The sequence below is a fragment of the Dunckerocampus dactyliophorus genome, chromosome 5, assembly GCF_027744805.1.
Source record: "Dunckerocampus dactyliophorus isolate RoL2022-P2 chromosome 5, RoL_Ddac_1.1, whole genome shotgun sequence".
Classification (NCBI taxonomy): domain Eukaryota; kingdom Metazoa; phylum Chordata; class Actinopteri; order Syngnathiformes; family Syngnathidae; genus Dunckerocampus; species Dunckerocampus dactyliophorus.
The window spans coordinates 12,743,787-12,762,248 of record NC_072823.1 but is presented as its reverse complement, the minus strand read 5'-3'; the positions used below and the strand labels follow the sequence as shown (position 1 = coordinate 12,762,248).

Sequence of the window (18,462 nt, the reverse complement as noted above, 5' to 3'; positions counted from 1 at the left end):
TACACAATCTTTTCTACCCGCCAATGAAGAAGACTGCAGCAACAACAACAACAGGAAGTATTTCAAGTACAAGTGCTGTTTTCCCTGAGTTCTTTCGGTCTTCGTACTACGACGCCATCAACGTGAAATGGATGAATATAGCGAAACAGACATTTTCCAACAGTTTCTTGGTGTGAATTTAGTGTCAAGAAAAAATGGCACACAACGACACAACGACACGTCACTTGGCGATTTCTCAGGTGGGTTAATATTTGTTGTTTATACGGTTTTGTATCTGTCATGTTTGCGTGGAAGCTTCGTGTTAAACACATTTGGCTTAACGTTGTTTCGCAACATTTTCATTAAACTACAAAAATATGCTACGGTCGGTGATGTTAACTGTTTCTGTGTTGTCTCGCTCCAGATTCCAGATAATTAAATCAATTCTAAAACTGTTGTGAAGGTAGTGTTTTAATTAGTGATCTAAAACTTCAGCAGACAATTACGATGTAATCCACGAAACGGTGGCCGACCGGGGCAAACCCGCATCAACGTCCAAAAGCTCCAAACACAGAAATGATCCAAAACGAAAAACACACAAGCCACAAGCCGCAAATGCAAAGAAAAAATACTGCAATCCCATAAAGAAATGCAAAAGAAACGTTAATCAAATCAGCATAAGGAACCAAGTGATGCCACCTTGTTGAAACAGGGCAGTAAGGGTATTTATTTACAGCTACCTAGTGGCACCACTTCATTCCTTTGGGGGATAAAATAAGGCATCTTCGGGGAGAGGTGTTTATTTTTTTCAAGTGGACAATGCGTTAATTCAAGGACGACATCTTTCTGAGCAGAGACCATGATGTAAGGATATTATGTCGAATAATTCAGAGTTGCATTCACTGTGTGTGTGTGTGTGTGTGTGTGTGCTTTTGTGAACTGATGTGATTGTGTTTTTCCAGAGATGTGGTATGTAGTTTTTCTGTGGGCAGCAGTTTCCTCGATGATCTTCCACCTTCCCGCATCTCTGCTGTCATTCATTGCACTTCGGCAGCACAAAATGGCCCGATTGATGCCCATTGCCATCCTCTTGATGGGCATCCTTGGACCAGTGGGTGGAGGAGTCCTCACCAGTAGGTTATCTGCCTTTTGATAAATTGAACAGAGTTTTCTTTAATATCACAATTCAATTATTGTTTGTCTATGCATAGTTAGCGGGCTTCGTCCTGGTCAAAAGGTGACACGGGTGTCAGGCTGGTCATACGGTTACATCCTGGTCTATTCCCCAACTCGCCATAAAAAAAAGGCAACTATAGGACAATATGGATGGTAGTTGTAACAGTTCTAGTTTTACTCCGGTAGGTGTCCGGTAGAAGACATGCTAGTATACATGTACAGTCGTCTTTCGCTACTTCACGCTTAGAATTTTGCGGGTTTACTAATAAATAATAATAATAATAGTAATAAAACATGCTGTTTTGTGGTTGAATATGGCCGATAATTAGTAAACAAGTATGTATATTTAAGAAAATTATACATACTTTTTGCCTAAATTAAGCATTTTTAAGCATAAAAATGGCTAAATAAACTAAAATACAAATATAAGGCATTCAAAGATGTTGATGAAATGTAGTATTCTATGCTGGTCACTAGGTGTCGGCGATGTCAGAAATATTTGGATTGATTGATTGACAATGGTTTACAGCCAATCAGGACACAGGAAACAAAGGGTGGCGCAGACAGATGAGAGAGGGAAGAGATAGACACTCAACTTCACACAATGCAATTCTTCTTAAAGGGCCAGGCTCAGCCTGTAACAGCGTTCATACACTGTAATAAAAAAAAAAATAAGACAAAAAAAATCTGCAAAATGGCGAGTCTGCGAAAGGTGAACCGCGATAGAGCGAGGGATTGCTATAATAGAAATATCCTCAACCCGTTTATTATTGGATGGTCCGTTACTTATGGCCAATGACACTCAACGAAAATATAAACCTAGAACACTTCTGTGTTTGCTCCCATCTTTTTCATCAGCTGATGTAAAATTTAGTATGTACACAAAAGGCCTGTCTCTGAAATATGAACAAATCTGTCTGTATTTGGCGTATATGAGGTGAAACATGCTAAGGGACACACAGTCACACCCGAGAGACCCTACAAGCGTTTCGCTTGAAGGTTAAAAAGTATACTTTATTAACGTAAATTGTATTTTCCTATGACATTGATCAACTCAAATAATCGCAAGCACTAATATGTGTTTTATCCTATGTTTTTTGTAAGGTGCAGCCATTGCAGGAGTTTACAAGGCAGCGGGGAAGAAGATGACCTCTCTGGAGGCTCTAGTTTTTGGTGTGGGACAGTCCTTCTGTATTGTTGTTATTTCCTTTCTTCGAGTGCTCGCCACCCTTTAGCAGCGCTGAAGCTGCTTGGTTGCGATTTTAAGTCACACTTTTCTGCTGGTCAGACAATTTGAGACCAATTGGGCCTTGCATGTGTCGTTTCCTGCTGTGGAGCAGTCCGAATGTGAAGTTTCTCATGCTAAAACATTACTGTAGAAAAAAAAATGCAGGCACTGGCCCTGGTTGTGTGTCATAAGCAGCACAAAAAGAACAATATAAGAAACTGGAAAGCTGCGGCACAGAGTGGACCCCAAGAATCCCAACAGACAGACCCAAGAGAAAACATGGTGGAACATGTAAAAGGATTAAAACAAAAAAGTGAACTCAGTTTTTCCCCTTGGTTACTCTTGCTCAATCTGTTGATCTTTGCGAAAATGCGCTAGGTGGAGAAATGCTATAAACTGACTTTTCTGATGACTGCGTAGTTTTATTCACAGCCCGCATTTATACGGGTTGGACTCGTAATCCTCCTTTATATCGTTAGAGCCTTTCAGTCGACAATTGATGAAAAAAATGGGTGCACACCGGCTGTTATACGTGAAGCAGGACAAATCAAATAGTGCTATTGTTATTTGAAATTATTTTAGCTTAAAATACATATTGTGGAGCCTCTCCTGTTTCATTAGGAGCAGTATTTATTAGTACTTCCAATTATGATGGTTCATGGCCATCACATGCAATGAAATTCTGCAGTTAGGATTTAATGTTCTAAAATTGTTTGTATTGTCTTCAAGAAAGTACAAAGAGGGCCAAGTGGTTAGCATGTTGGCCACACAGTCAGGAGATCGGGAAGGTCTCGGTTCGAGAGTTTGCATGTTCTCCCCGTGTGTGGGTTTTCTCTGGGTACTCCGGTTTCCTCCCACATTCTAAAAACATGCATTGGAGCCTCTAAATTGTCCATAGGTATGAATGTGAGTGTGAATGGTTGTTTGTCTGTATGTGCCCTGCGATTGGCTGGCGACCAGTCCAGGGTGTACCCCGCCTCTCGCCCAGTCTGGGAAAGCTGGGATAGGCTCCAGCATACCCGCGACCCTAGTGAGGAGATGGATGGATGGAAGAAAATAAATGTGTTTGGGGATCCTTATGTTGCATGTTTATAAAGACAGTTGATTCATGTGGTTATGTTATCTGTAATAATGCCACAGTTGTGGAATAAATCAATTGTTAGAAATTAGAAGGCCCAAATTACCAATTGCATAATCTGCACTAAGATATCAATACTGTATATGTGGTGAATTAATTTAGGGCCAGTTTCCCCACAAACATGAACTGTGAGTGGGGCCGGTGTGAGGAACAGTAAAATACTACATTTTTGTAGCATCATTGTCAAACTTGAAATGTAATTAGGCGCTTTTTAAGGTCTGTTGGTTCTGGTAATTCATCTTCCATTTTACTGGTCTCAGTATTGTCAGCAGTTTGACTCGGAACCTTTTAAGTAATTTCTTTTTCATCCAACAACTGCTCTGTGGTTATCAACTGTTCCGTTGGTTATAAACTGTCAAGTTCTTTCGGACTTAAGCCAGCCTGCACTTGAACAGGCTGAGAAGATCGGCGAGGACGCTTGATCAACTTAGCTCCAGTAGACTTTCTTGAGTTTCATTACACACTTTCAGCTATTTACAGGAGCTTGTCAGGTTAGGTTGATAAGCTTGAATCAAAGAGGAATAGCATCAAATTACGACTCAAGACTCAACACAGTTGTAACTTAGGAACAGCAGTAGTTGGTACATACCAGTGGTCTCTCCGGTCTTCTCTCGTTACAATCATTTGAATAGTCGTGACAATGATATTCGAGTAGTACATTTTGTTGTCTACTAAATTTACCAATAGTTTACTTTGTACACCTACCTATCATGTCATAGTTATGTCATGTAGGTGTCAAACGAGTCAATTTGCCATCTTAATTTGGGTCAGGGATTTCAAAGACATGCACTTTTAGCATCATAATCGTCATAAGAGTGAATACACGTACAGCCATGTGATGCTTATTTTTAACAATACTGTCTATTCTCAAAAAAGCCAAATTCGACCAAAAAATGTCACTAAATTGTTAACATGGATGTCCTCTCCATATGAGGTGTGTTGTAAAGCGGTGATTGCTGGTGCTTGTAAAGTGCTCTCAGCAAAATACACAGTATAACAAGCATAAATAGTACCGCTCGGCGACTGAGGGTGCAGACAGTTCCGGCGATCTATGTGTTTTGATCAGACAAATCTAAGTAACTTTGATCAAATGTAGAATTACCACAGCTTCTGTTTGGCGACAGCTGTCCCTACTAGCCATTTTTGGTTCCCGTAACGTTCAAAGAAGGAAAAAAAAACGCTGGGAAAGCAGAGGTAGGTTGGATTGCAAGGTCTATAGTGTGCGTGAAGCACTTAATGTGCGGTTCCAATAATACCTTGCACACTGCCACTTTATATTACTGTATTATCATTCATAGTAATGATACCATAGTTGTTTTAATCTTGCGAGATCTTGTGATATTCCTGTAACACAATGACGAAAAGATGTCATCGAGGTCATAGTAAACTGCCAAGTTCAGTTGAAGCCACTGGGCCTCCTGCCTGAAGCCATTTCACCCGATAGAAATATAGAAATATAGAGCGGAGGTATTCCATGCAGTCTTGGAAACAAAGCAGAATGAACTGCGTTGCATTGCAGGAAGAATGTATTTTATTGACCAGTGATTTTTCTCAGCTGGACCTCTGTCATTAAAATTGCCATTTGACTGTGGCACTGAACTTTCATGTTCCTTTTGCGTGCATGACGTGAGAAAAAACAAGTGTCTCACTTGAAAGATAACATCTTTGGCCCTTAATTGAAGCCACTGACGAAGTGAATGAATATTTTCTGTAGTTCATGGAAGATGTCATTGATGAAGAAAACACTTGTCCTGTGGAAAAATGTTACCTATGAAACAGATGATACATAAAATACTTAGGGACTTCAAAAAAAGTACAAAAGTGACCAAATATAAAAATATCTGAATCACTTCAACTTAGAAATGCAACTGATCGATCCTAGAAAATGAGAACCCCAGCATGCTGCCTGATGAACGTGAACAAGGGCCGACGTACTCTACCTGGCCTGCAGCAGTCTCTGAATATGGCTGATATTGCCAGTTGGGTTCCTTTTTGTCTTGTGGTAGTGTAGTCATGCAGGTATATTCTGGTTTACATTGTAGTGTATGTTAGTGTGCATTATTGTTTGGAAACAGCACATACAGTTAACCCAAAATGATTCAAACCCCACACATTTCCATTTCAAGTTTAAAAAAACACGCAAAAATCGACCCCTCAAAAAAGTTAGTTTTTTTGCCATCTTTGGGACCCCCGATGAATGTGTGGGGGGAGTTTGGCCCACCTCCCGGACCAGTAAAGTGTCGTTTCAGCAACTTGAAAAAATGCGATTTCACGACAGCCGTGGCACTGAAAAAACGGGCGAAAATTTATTTTAGCTGTAAATGTTGAAAAAGACTATAGTCGTACTAATATAGTGCATATTATTTAAAAAAAAAAAACAATTTTAATTTTTTTTTAACAGTTTGACCCAACATTTCCAAAATGAATGATTCCCATACAAAAGTAATCATACCCTTTTGCAAAACAATACCCTTTCTAGGCTTCTACATAATACTAGTAATATTTGATTAGAATTATTTCGACTATGCTAAAAGATACCAGGCTCCTTCTGAATGGTGCGAAGGCCTGTTTTCTCAAAATTTGCTGATTAGATGACTTCGATAATTTGATAAAAGGAAACTGGTGACTATTTTTAATGAAAAGCACACAACTTGCTTGTGTAATTTCCAGCCAGATACCTAAAAAAACAACAACAAAAAACACCTTAATCCAGGGGTGTCCAAACTTTTTCCACCAACATCCGCATACTTGAAACATGTCAGGGATTCAGGGGCCATTTTGATAGTTGTCATTTTGTAAAAAAGGCTAAAACCAATCCAACATACAAAGGAGTTACTGTATATATACTTAAAGAAAACAGCCTGCATGTCAGCTTTGTGTTATTAGCATCAGCATTTCATCCTTTTCTCATTATGTTACCTAGTTTCTACTCTTTTCTTTTACATATTCCTGTAGTTTTTAAGTAACTGTATTTTTAGAATGTGCCTTGAGGCTGCAAATGGCCTCCTGGCCGCACTTTGGATACCCCTGCCTTCACCCCTTAAAGTGGTCAGGGTATAAATAATCAAGTTCATAGATCAACAATGCATTCATATGACAGGTCCACCAGCATATCCACTCCCCTCTGTTGTTTTTCTGAGTTACTGTACACACTCTAGTTAAATGGCAGAAATGTTTACGAAAAGTTCTGCTGCTTGCACCCATTGCGTTTTTTCCCTGTCCTTTTTCTGTTATAAATAGTAGATCCCTGCAAATAATGGTCGCACCCATTAAAGCCCTAAAAGTGCCTATTTTTGATACTCTAAACCCTATAATACATCTCTCACGGTTTTTAAATGAATTTTCAATTCAGTTTTACACATGAAGAAACAATAAGAGGCATACAGTATACATTATTGTACTTACAAAATGTGCAGTTACACAACATTGCGTCTTTTCAAAGCATCTTCCTGCTGGAAAATCTTAAGTAAATTGACAGCTCTGTCTACTGGATTCATAGCTGCAGCACGTGTTTTTTTCCCCGCAGATAGCGCCATCATACCACTTTCTATTTAAGTTGCCATAAAAAAACAAATTACAATTTAAATAAGAGAAAAGAAATCTGCGAATATGTGGGGTTGCAAATGCCGAACTGCAAATAGGCAGCGATCTACTGTAAACATAATTGAAATGACAATCTAACCGATCATGCTTATACTTGCATTGGATTCATTCCCTGCTTTACAGCACAAGCACCACACTCGACCCTTTTGTTGTGGTTGCACAGCTAACCTGTACCCATGAACTACATGATGTTCATATACAGTGTATGAATACTGCTGTTCCATTTGATCCTGAAGCTTCATGGATCCAAGTTATACGCTGACTGGATCAGCTCCCTGCTGCTCCGATTTCACATCCTGGGCCTTTTTAGCACCGACAATGCAGACGTGACCGCATTTGCTTACGGCGCTTCAGCAGTCCACAGAGGTGCAAGAGTCATACAGCAGTTGGGCTTCATGTGATTGACCCGCGGTGCCGACTTGAAGCGGCTTTATGCCTCAGCATAAGGCAGGTGATACTGTTCCTCTCTCTTGTTGCACCGTTTGGCTACAATTGCGAGGTAAAGCACCAGCAGAATGAGCCAGTAGCAGGCGTACAGTATCGTCCCCGCTATCAACAAGGCCTTTTCGGATTGAGTAAATGGCTGTTGTGTTTCACAGTAAATGGTGTACACCACGCCTCCAAGCAGCACCATCGTCCACACTGTGACAGGAACGGCACCAATTAGGTTGACGACAATCTTCCTACGACCTGAAGTGCCCCACCCGGCTTTGTTGATTGTGAGCAAGGCAAATATTTTTGCAGGGAGCAAGCTTGACATGTAGAGCAGAGAGTAGAGCGACATGAAGATCATGATCAGGCTGCCACGCAAGAAACAGGCGTAGGTGGCCTTCAGCATCCCGACCAGCTGGACGGTCAACAAGAAGAGCAAGATGTTCCACAGCCTTCCACGGTAGAACAGATGGATGACTGTGGCTACCAAGAAGAAGGGGAAGAAGCCGGTGACCACCGACTCATAGGTCATCCATAGGCTGTGCTTGTGAAACCACAGAGCGTTATAGAGCCACTCACGGAAGTAGGACTTACTCCAGCGTGTTTGCTGGTTCAGCCACCGCAAGTACTGGGTTGGCGTTTCAGTCTGACACTGCGATCGTGCTGTGTATTTGGTCTTGTAGCCAAAGCTGAGCACGCGGTTGGTCAGGTGGCGGTCATCGCCAAAGCTGCACTTGGAGCCCAGGAAAGTCTGATGGTACCAGGCCTCCAGGAAACGCTGGAGAAGGGAGTTCCTGTACATCCCCAGGGGGCCGCTGATACACTGGACACATCCAAAGTACGACTGGCAGGCACGCTCAATGTTGAAGGCCATCCAGTAGCGGACACTGCTGAGGAAGGAGATCCACGAGTCGTACTTGTTGAGGATCTGGTCGAAGGAAAGTATTAAGACAAAAAGAAGAATTGTTCATCTGTTAACAAGGAGGCATTCTAGTCAGGAGCTTTGTTTGATGCTCTACCTGCACATCCCCACCGACCCCTCCTACTGTTAGGTCATCCTCAAGGATCTTCAGCATCTCTATTGTACATGCTGGATCGAGAACGGTGTCTGAGTCACACACCTGGAACGTACAAAACACACACATCCTAATGAGGGCCCCTACATAGACTTGGTGGAATGCTCCTGGGGTTATGACCTGACCCACTCGCCAGGGAACAGCTGTCCTTTGGAGGCTGTTAATTCGTCCATCTATCTGTTTTATGTTGATCCAGTATCGGGTCAGTGCGAGGGTCACAACTAAGTGTGGGTGCATACATCCAAATATCAATACTATTGATCCCCTTTGTAGTATGGGTATATTGACTTCATTTATTTAAACCGATGTATGTAATAAAGAGATGAGGGAATAATTCTTATTTTGTTGCTATTCTTACATTGTTGTATTAAATATTGTATTCACAAATATGATACCAATTGATGGTATTAATATTGATACCAATATTTTTTGGGTTTAAAATCTTTGTCCTGTGTTTTATTCTGATTCTACTCATAAATTAAAGGCAAAAATCCCCAAATCATCCATCCATCCAATTTTCTATGCCGCTTCTCCTCATGAGGGTATGCTGGAGCCTATCCCAGCTGACTTCGGGCGACAGGCGGGGTACACCCCGGACTGGTCGCCAGCCAATGGCAGGGCACGTATAGACAAACAAGCATTCACACTCACATTCATACTTATGGACAATTTAGAGTTGCCAATTAACCTAACGTGCATGTTTTTGGAATGTGGGAGGAGAAAACCCACGCACGCACGGGCAGAACATGCAAACTCCACACAGAAATGCCCACCAGAGATTCGAACCCAGGTCTTCCCGATCTCCTGACTGCGACTGTGTGGCCAACATGCTTGACCACTGGTCTAGACCACCGTGCGGCCACGAAAATCAACCAATGATAGTTATTGGCATGGGTAAAAATGGCGATACCGACCGTGTATTTACTTTCTGGTATCACCCATTGAACTTCACCTGTGAGCGTGCTGATAATAGATAATTGTGAGACATTATTGCAAAGATCTACTATATCCAAGGTGGATTGTATTTTATTATTATCTAAATGAGATAATATTGTATATTTGCAGAAAATTAAAAATACTCTTAAAAAACTTTTGATTCAACTGAATGAGTTAATTATGGAATTTTACAATGTCATTGTTTAACTGTGTGGAAATAACTTATTCATAAATTTTAATTGATTTATATTTTCGAGCATATATTTGATCAATCGCTCTCTGAATGTTCTGAACTTCTATTCTAACATGAGCATTGTATTGAGCGGAATAATGGTGTCCCACCTCATACCTTCTGTCACGTGAGAGGGAATGCATTAACGCTGGCACAGATTTAGCGGCGTATACTCCGAGGCAGCGCTGCCTCTGGTCAAATTGGGGCCCTAAGACCCCAAGCAAACAAATTATTTTTAGTGCAATACAACAAATTAGCAGAATAAAAAAATACTCTCTTGGACTGGGATCAGACCTGCTCCCTCAGCCTTAAAAGGTAGCAGCTGTACCATTACACCACCAGGAACGATCAGGTGAACAGCTGAATTCTGTCATTTTGTTCTCTTATTCTGCTGTGTGCTGTCAATCATTGATGTGGTCGACATCCAATTCCACACAACTGACAGAAATCTTAATCATAAATGAATTATTATGCCCATCTCTGGAGTGGGGGGAGAGTTTTGAGTGGCCCTACCTGCACATAATCCACGGTGTCCCCCAGTGCTTTAAAGGCCGTGTACATCACCTCCCTCTTCCCTCCCCACTCCTGCATGATACAGGAATAACGGAGGCTTCTGACCAGTCGAGTCACGCGTGCCGCCTCCTCCTGGTGAACCGTACTCCTCCCTCCTCCTCCGACACCCCCTTCTCCGCTCCCGTCACTGTGATAGTTTCCCTTCCACACCATGCAGCCAGCCTGGTCAGCCCCGCCCATGACCTCCTGGAAAATGTCCATCATGTAACGGTCCTCTGGCCGGTTCCCATCCACCACCAGCACAACTTTAAGTCCAGGGAAAGAAATCCGTCTGATACTGCGCAGACACTTCCTCAAGTAGTCTGGATCCTCCTGGTAGGCGGCGATGCAGAGGGCCACCGAGCGACGCAGGTGTTGAGGACGGGTGGGTGCCTTCATCCGCCGATGTTCCAGGTAGGCAAACAGGCTCTGGAGGAGAAGGTGGAGGGAGAGGAAGGCACCGTAGAGGCCAAAGGACAGGTGGTGCTGCTCAGTATGGATGAACTGGTAGCCTTTATAGCACAAGAACAAAGTGAAATCACATTTTTAGTTGGTATCAGAAGATCTGTAATCCTTATCGACAAGCTTACCTGTGACATAGGCTAGCAGGACGGTGAAAAGGACCACCGCTGCAAAAAGCGTGGTGACCACAATGTTCAACGCATTCCTGAAGCGAGAGGGCATCTGTGGGTGACCGAGGTGAGGATTAGACAAATTATGGGAGAATATGGTAAGAAATGATCATGGATGGGAAATGAAACCAGGAGACAAATTTAACTTTTACAGTCTTCATATCTCGGCTTGCAAAATTCCTTTAATTGTGTCATTTTCGGCATATTAAAAAAGGTCAAATGAAATCATGATTAATGGGATATACGGTATTATATGTTACACTAATTTGTCTTTGGCTTTGTCACCGATAACACAGAGGAAAGATATGGATGCCTTGTTCAGAGAGCTTCGCACTGGAGTGGCCAAACTATTTCTACCAAGGGCCACACACTGAAAAATGAAAGGATGCGGGGGCCACTTTGATATTTTGTTAATATAAATACCGTATTTCAAGAAAAAAAGGCACCTCAGCTTTGTGATTTAAGTGAAAAAGCATATTATTACTTAAAAAAAAAGTTTTCCTTTACTATTTCAGCTTTTACGCAACTAAAATGACATTCTTTTTCCTCATCATGTTACAACGTTATGCTCGTACTAATTGTGGCTTTTTTTCTCATTAGAATACAACTTTTTTCTCTTAATATTTCAGTGCATTCTTGTCAAATTTCAACATTTTTTTCCATTTCTGCTGTTTTTTTTTTTAATTTTCATACCATTTCAACTCTATTTTCTTGTAAATTTTGTTCTTGTAATAATATGACTTTATTCCCATAACATTTAGCTCTTATTCCCATAATTATAACTTTTTCCCCCAACCAAATTTTTCCAAAAATTATTTTATTTTGTTTGGTTTGTTTCTCATAATATTATGACTTAAAAAAACATTTTTTCTTTAATATTTCAACTTCATGCTACTAAAATTACATTGTTTTCCCTGATATTACAACATTGTTTGGATTTTTTGAGAATATATCGTTTAAAAATGAGCATGACACGACTGTACATGTATTCTACAAAGCGTATGGCCATTCTTATGACATCTATGATACTAAAAATGCATGTCTTTCAAATCTCGGATGCAAATATGATGCAAAATTGACTTGTTTGATGCTGATGTGCCATATGTACAGTATATCATACATGATATGGTGCTAGTTCACTGTACAGAGTAAATAATTGGTCAGTTTCGTGGCCAATGAAAAGACACTACCGGAGAGACCACTGGGATGGAACACTTATTCTTGCTTCTACGATACAACTGTGTTTAGTCTGAGTAGCAATATGACGCGATCCCTCTTTGACTCAAAGGCTATCAACCTAACCTGACAAGCTCCTGTAAATAGTTAAAGTGTGCAATAAAATTCAAGAAAGTGAAGCGTCCTTCACGATCTTCTCAGCCTTTTCAAGTGCAGGCTGGCTGAAGTTACAAAAAACTTGACTTGATTATTCTCGTGAAATGACTTTGACAACTTTATTTCTTAGTATTTTGACTTCTTGTGAAATTACTTCTTATTTTTCTATTGTTTGTAGTTTTCTTGTTAAAGCGGGCCAATGAAAAAACAGCCGTGGGCCGCAAATGGTTCCCGAGCCGCACTATGGACACCCCTCCCTGAGTTAACATGGCTTGACCTACACCGGATTGGTTCTAGCATTTTAATGCACAAAATAAATCAAAGTCCCGTGTATGCTTTCATTTTTATGTATGCAGCCCTCGCTGGAAGAAGTTTGGACGCAAAGTTTGGACACCGCTAAGTTAACTTTTAAACAATTTAATTTCAAGTTTGTCAAAAAGGGAGCTGTTCCCTGGATCTCCTTGAGCAGAAACCAAAAATACAATTTTGACAAAACAAAGCACTATATGGGAAAAACTGCTCTGAAATCACAACAAATTGGTGGTCGTTTAGTATCTTGTGCGCTATTACTGATAATTGTAATTGTCAGCTTCATCCTGCTTAACACTGCTGCCAAGTAACTACAGCAAATGATGCTGCCACCGCAAATACCAGCACTACAAATCATCATGATAGCACCAATTGCACTACTCTACTTTTAAGCCTTTACAATACACTTTATTGCTTGCAATGCTGTTGTCCTGTCCTACCATTGATGCTTATACCAAAATCCTTACATAGTTGATAAGTGCCACTATGCTGAGAGGAGGCCCAGAGCTCATTACATTTGAAGATGAATACAGTATATCACATATACCTGTACATCAATACAGTCGCTCAATCTCTGAGGCTTAGTGTAGAATTGGAACTGTCTTTAGAAGAGATGCCAGGATTCTCATGAGCACTGCCAATTTGTATGTAGTATAGATATTCTCCATATTAGGTAAGTAAACATCCCCTGCCATTCTATTAGTCACTCCCTTGCAGAGCTTTGCCCCCATGAGAATTTAGTAGGATTTTGGAAGCGACAATTGATGTGCTGATCAATACTTTGTTCTTACTTGAAAAATATGTTTTTTTTAAATGAAATAAATTGTGTCACAATAGCTTCAGCGTCCAATCCAAAGCACTTTGTAATGAAAAGCGCAGTGTCTTCTGCATCTGAAAGATAGTTTGAATGTGATGTCGCAGTACATTTCAATGAGAATATGTCGCCCCCTTCCTTGACTGAAGGGTGAGTCGCTCTAATTAAAGGCCAGCCTGGGTGTGACCAGTTGAGGTGGAGGTACAATTCTCCCATGCAACCAACCCCCATCTTAACCCCCCCACCCTACCTAGCCACACAATGACAGGAGACACAATTTGATTTGTCTATCATTCTATAACAAAACATCCCTCTGCTGGAGACCTGAAAAAATACTTAATGGAAGATTACCATCAGAGGAAGGTTCTTAGCAATAGTTTTCCATGTATATACTTGGAACACTTGGCTATTATTTAGTAGTTCATATTTATTTGGATTTTTGATTGGACAATTGTATTCGTTGGCGAATTACCTGCTAGCAGTTTGCAGTTTTTTTATGTTGTATTTTGAAGCGGTTTATACAAAAGCTAAGCAGTTTTATGTTATGCATTCTGTTTCCTTCAAGTACCAAAAATTAACCAAACTATGACTACTTAGCCACCAATGGTAGTAGTAGTAGTAGTAGTAGTAGTAGTAGTAGTAGCAGTAGTAGTACTAGGAATTAAAATAGAAAAAAAAAGTCACATTGGGCAGCTGTGGTCACTACATCTCTAAACTTAACACTTCCTTAACTGATCCTTAAAAGCTATTTTTATGCTGTTTGTTTGGGATCCAAATACACGGGAAACAAATGGGTCGATGTTTTTTTTTTAGAAGTAAACAACAGACTAAAAACTAACTCTTCAAACTCTGGGATCATACGTGGTTACTTTGCCTTCTCATGCAGACGTGCAGACCGCTGCACCGCCGCGGTTTTGTGGCAAAGCTGGTGAACTCATTCATTAGATTTTGTTATTGGTGACAATGCAGAAAAGAAGTTCGACGTAAAATTTCATGTAAAGCGCTCTGTCATTGATTCTTAATAATGGACAATTGCAAATTGAAAATATTGGACGATTCCGTTTTTCAACGCAGCCCCGGCAGCACTATCCAATCTCCTTTTTCGTTCTTCTCTCATTTTCCTTTTTGGAAACCAAATTTTATTTTATTACTCGGCAAGATTGCAGTGCACTGGCTGCTACAAAGCAAAGATATCGCCGGGTTGTTAGTCAATATGGATGTTTACATTTTGGTCAGTGTGGATTTGAACTTTTACTGCCACAAACGAGTAAAAACAAAGATCGTTTTATGACTGGAAAAAAAATATAGATGTCAACACTGATAGCAAAATCATATTTTTAATTTGTACCTTTTTTTTTTTTTATGTGGAATTGTCCAGCTCTTGAACTGGTTCTATTTAGACCCATAGTGGTGCAAGTGATGTTGGTATATGTATTTATTTCAAGGGCTTACATTCTACAGAGCCCATGTTAACGCAGGGGGGACCACAAAGTGTGGCCTAGGGCCATTTTCGATCCGCATCTAATTTTTTTTAATCTGCCCTCAGCATATTCTAAAAGTAAAATAATTCATAATTGATAAGATGCATTATTAGGTGTTATACTCATTTGTAGCGATGGTAGTGGCGTAAAAATGAGAAATGGGCTCATACTGGTGTTTGTTTTTCCGCCCATAATGGTACGGGTGCGCGAGTGATGATGTCATGATGATGTCCGTGATCTGGAATTAGCTCCAAATTTCACCTTCGTATTGTAAATAGAAAGCATAGGATACATCGAAAGAAAAGGAAAGGGAGGGGAAAGGGGGAAAAAAAATGCAAATGTATGTTTGTGTGTTTGTGTGTGTGTGTATGTATGAGATACGAAGAGGGGGTAGGATTAAATAAGCTCTGCTTCTTCCAACTCCTTTCGGACATGTGAAACTGAGACTGGTAACATGAAGCAGTCAATGTACGCTGAATGCATGTTTGAAATCAAATCCAACCAACGACTGTAAAGCGTAAAGGTGACTTCCTTGAATACGTCTGATCTAATATCACACCTAAGGCAGAATCACTGGGGGTCACACACAGCTAAATACACAGCAAAGTAATAAGCGAGCCAGTTTATAATTTTACCGATTGTTTTACTCCAGAGTTTCCTGCTTTGTTCTTAACGGATGTTTGTGCCACGTAGAAATGTGCAGCTTTCCAAATTGTGCCGTTGCCAGTATTATTTAATTGGATTCTTATTTGTGAATTTTATTAAGACTAACCTGCCTTACTTGTTTGCAGTAGAACATGTTACTTTTGTTGACTATTTTGTGTTTTTTATGAATGACTATGTGGTTGAGACAAAATGTTTCAAATAAGTATGGAAGTTTTTCTTTAACTTGAAATTGCATATTGCAGTGTTTGTCTTATTTTGCACAAGCAGTGTTTGTTTTGTGAAAGGCATCCAGTGGCATCACAGTAAGAGAAGCGTGTGTTCATTTCACAAGATGTGACTTGACGTTTGTTGAGAGACGAGCTGCCGTGTCGGTAGTGAAGTGCCGGACAATATCGGATATGGATAGAAAGCCATTATCGAGCATCTCGATTCATTTGCTTTGTCACCTATAACACAAAGTTAAGATGTTGATATCTTAGCATACATTGACTTCTGTACGTCGATAATGTACAAACTGTATCAAATTCAATTAGTCTGTGCACGTCCCTCCATGTAAAAAGTTTAGGCACCCCTGTGTTAAAGCATCCGTGATTCAGTCTAGCATAATATGTGCAGTATAATATGTGCATTGAAATGTTACCATACTTCTGGTCTTCTGTAGGTTGCACCCTAATAAGCACACACGGAAAAACCTCATTTTGCAAACCCATTGGCCACTCAAACATGAACACACTTACCTCTTTGTCCTGACTCTAACTTTAATGTCACTTCCTGCAACTTTCAAAAACTTTTCCATTCCGTGTCTGCCCCTCAAGGACATGTTTGCTCACGGATGAACACTTTCATTCATTGTCCTTTCAGCCTTCCCAAGAGAAGATGAAGCATTGTTCTCATTAGGACCAAATGATTGTTTCAACATAAATCTTGGAGCCTCTTTAAATGCTAAACTCCTGCTGGGCATCGATTTCCATCACAAGACACACTGCAGCCTCCTGGTGTATAGGAAATAGAATGATTACCCTACCTTCCTGATCCAGCGGTCCTGCTGTCTTTGTCTCCCCCCAAAAGATCTGTCCTCCTGGTCCACGGGTCCAGCTAGGACGTCCTCTGCTTCCTTGAGCACAGCGCTCTCCTTGTTCAGTCCCCCTCCTTCCACCAGCTCACACTACATCTTTATTCCAGCTTGTTCGCTTCATTCGCAGGGTCCCAAAAATACAGCCGGCAGCTTAAAACCACTGCGAGACCTAAACCACTTCAGTGATCCTGCCCCCACCACTGCCTGCTCCTCCTCCTCCACCACCACCACCACCACCTCCCACCCGCCTTCTGTCTCCCAGGACCTTCTCTGATGTAGCCCTTGATGCTTGGATGGGATCATCCCACTGCAGTCTTACACGTGAAGCCCCTCTCCTATATGGCAACCCTGGCTGCCCTCCAGGAGCCAGCTGAGGTCAAATAGGTCAAGAGGGTTGCCCAGGCGTCAGCTCCTGCGATGCCGGATCAGCTCCACTTTAAACGTCCAGTGTGCAGCACGGCCTTCATCCTTCTCACTTGTTCTTACACTGTCCAGCCTGCTGAGCTCTTCTCTCCGGACTCCTTGAAGCCCCCTCCACCCTTGTCCTCGTCCCCTCCCTCCCTGCCGTGTCGCCACACTGTAGCTATACCTTTCCTTTCTCCCTGCAATGCAGCCAACAGACTCGAACAAACCAGGGGACTGTTCCACTGCATGGAACCACCTCTCTCCTCCGCTGCGCCTGACTCAAAGCATCTTTCATGGGCTTATTTATCTACACACACTCCTTCCTCCCCCCGCTCCTTTCCTCTCCTGCTCTGAGGCTGAGCTGCTGACGTGCTGCAGGTTCCATGACAGGCTGAAACAAACGGCACATATGCCCCGCTGGGATCAATATCAGGCTGCCACTTAAATGTACTTGATTAAAGTACAATTCTGTGTGGCATACACATACTGTGTACTTTATACTGTATACTGTATATTGTATACTGTATACTGTATACTGTATACTGTATCTTGAGGCAGAAGTGGTTCAGCTTACTGGAAGTTAACATCCATGCACTCCCTAGCAGGACTCTGCATGGTTCCTGATATCTTGAGTGTCCCTCAGGTCTGGACATATACAGTAATATACTGTAAACACATAATATTCATAACTATGCCACAATTATTCATCATTAATAAATAACTTTAAAAAATCCCAAATTCATAATTATTTCAAAATAATTAGAATTTTAAAAAGTTGTAAATATTATGTAGAATATTACGATGGAGTATTAGGGCCACATTGAAAAAAAAATCGGAGAATTCGAGAATGAAGTCGTACATTGACAAGAATAAAGTTGTACATTGACGAGAAAAAAACGTTGTGAATTTACGAGAAAAAAACGTGTAAGATTACAAGAATGAAATCGCAAATTTACAAGAAAAAACGTGCAATATTACGAGAATAAAATCGTAAATTTACGAGAAAAACGTGTCATATTATGAGAATAAAATTGTAAATTTACGAGAAAAACGTGTAATATTATGAGAATAAAATCGAAAATTTACGAGAAAAAATGTGTAATATTACGAGAATAAAATCGTAAATTTACAAGAAAAAACATGTAATATCACAAGAATAAAATCGTAAATTTACGAGAAAAACGTGTAATATTACGAGAATAAAATTGTAAATTTACGAGAAAAACGTGTCATATTATGAGAATAAAATCGAAAATTTACGAGAAAAAATGTGTAATATTACAAGAATAAAATTGTAAATTTACGAGAAAAAACGTGTAATATTATGAGAATAAAATCGTAAATTTATGAGAAAAACGTGTAATATCACGAGAATAAAATCGTATATTAACGAGAA

The 18,462-nt window shown here is 40.6% G+C and overlaps 2 protein-coding genes across 2 annotated transcripts; one reads left to right on the top strand and one right to left on the bottom strand.

Moving 5' to 3' along the window:
- The first annotated feature begins 31 nt into the window (after positions 1-31).
- tmem170a (transmembrane protein 170A) lies at positions 32-2,701 on the top strand. The gene is made up of 3 exons (XM_054777427.1): positions 32-239; positions 942-1,112; positions 2,260-2,701. Exons 1-3 carry the CDS (start codon positions 128-130, stop codon positions 2,388-2,390), a joined length of 414 nt encoding a protein of 137 aa, XP_054633402.1. The 5' UTR covers positions 32-127; the 3' UTR covers positions 2,391-2,701.
- Positions 2,702-4,852: 2,151 nt separating this feature from the next.
- Positions 4,853-16,805, bottom strand: has3 (hyaluronan synthase 3). The gene is made up of 5 exons (XM_054777425.1): positions 16,611-16,805; positions 10,943-11,036; positions 10,314-10,864; positions 8,576-8,677; positions 4,853-8,484 (listed from the first exon to the last, which is right to left on the bottom strand). Exons 2-5 carry the CDS (start codon positions 11,034-11,036, stop codon positions 7,555-7,557), a joined length of 1,677 nt encoding a protein of 558 aa, XP_054633400.1. The 5' UTR covers positions 16,611-16,805; the 3' UTR covers positions 4,853-7,554.
- Positions 16,806-18,462: the final 1,657 nt, after the last annotated feature.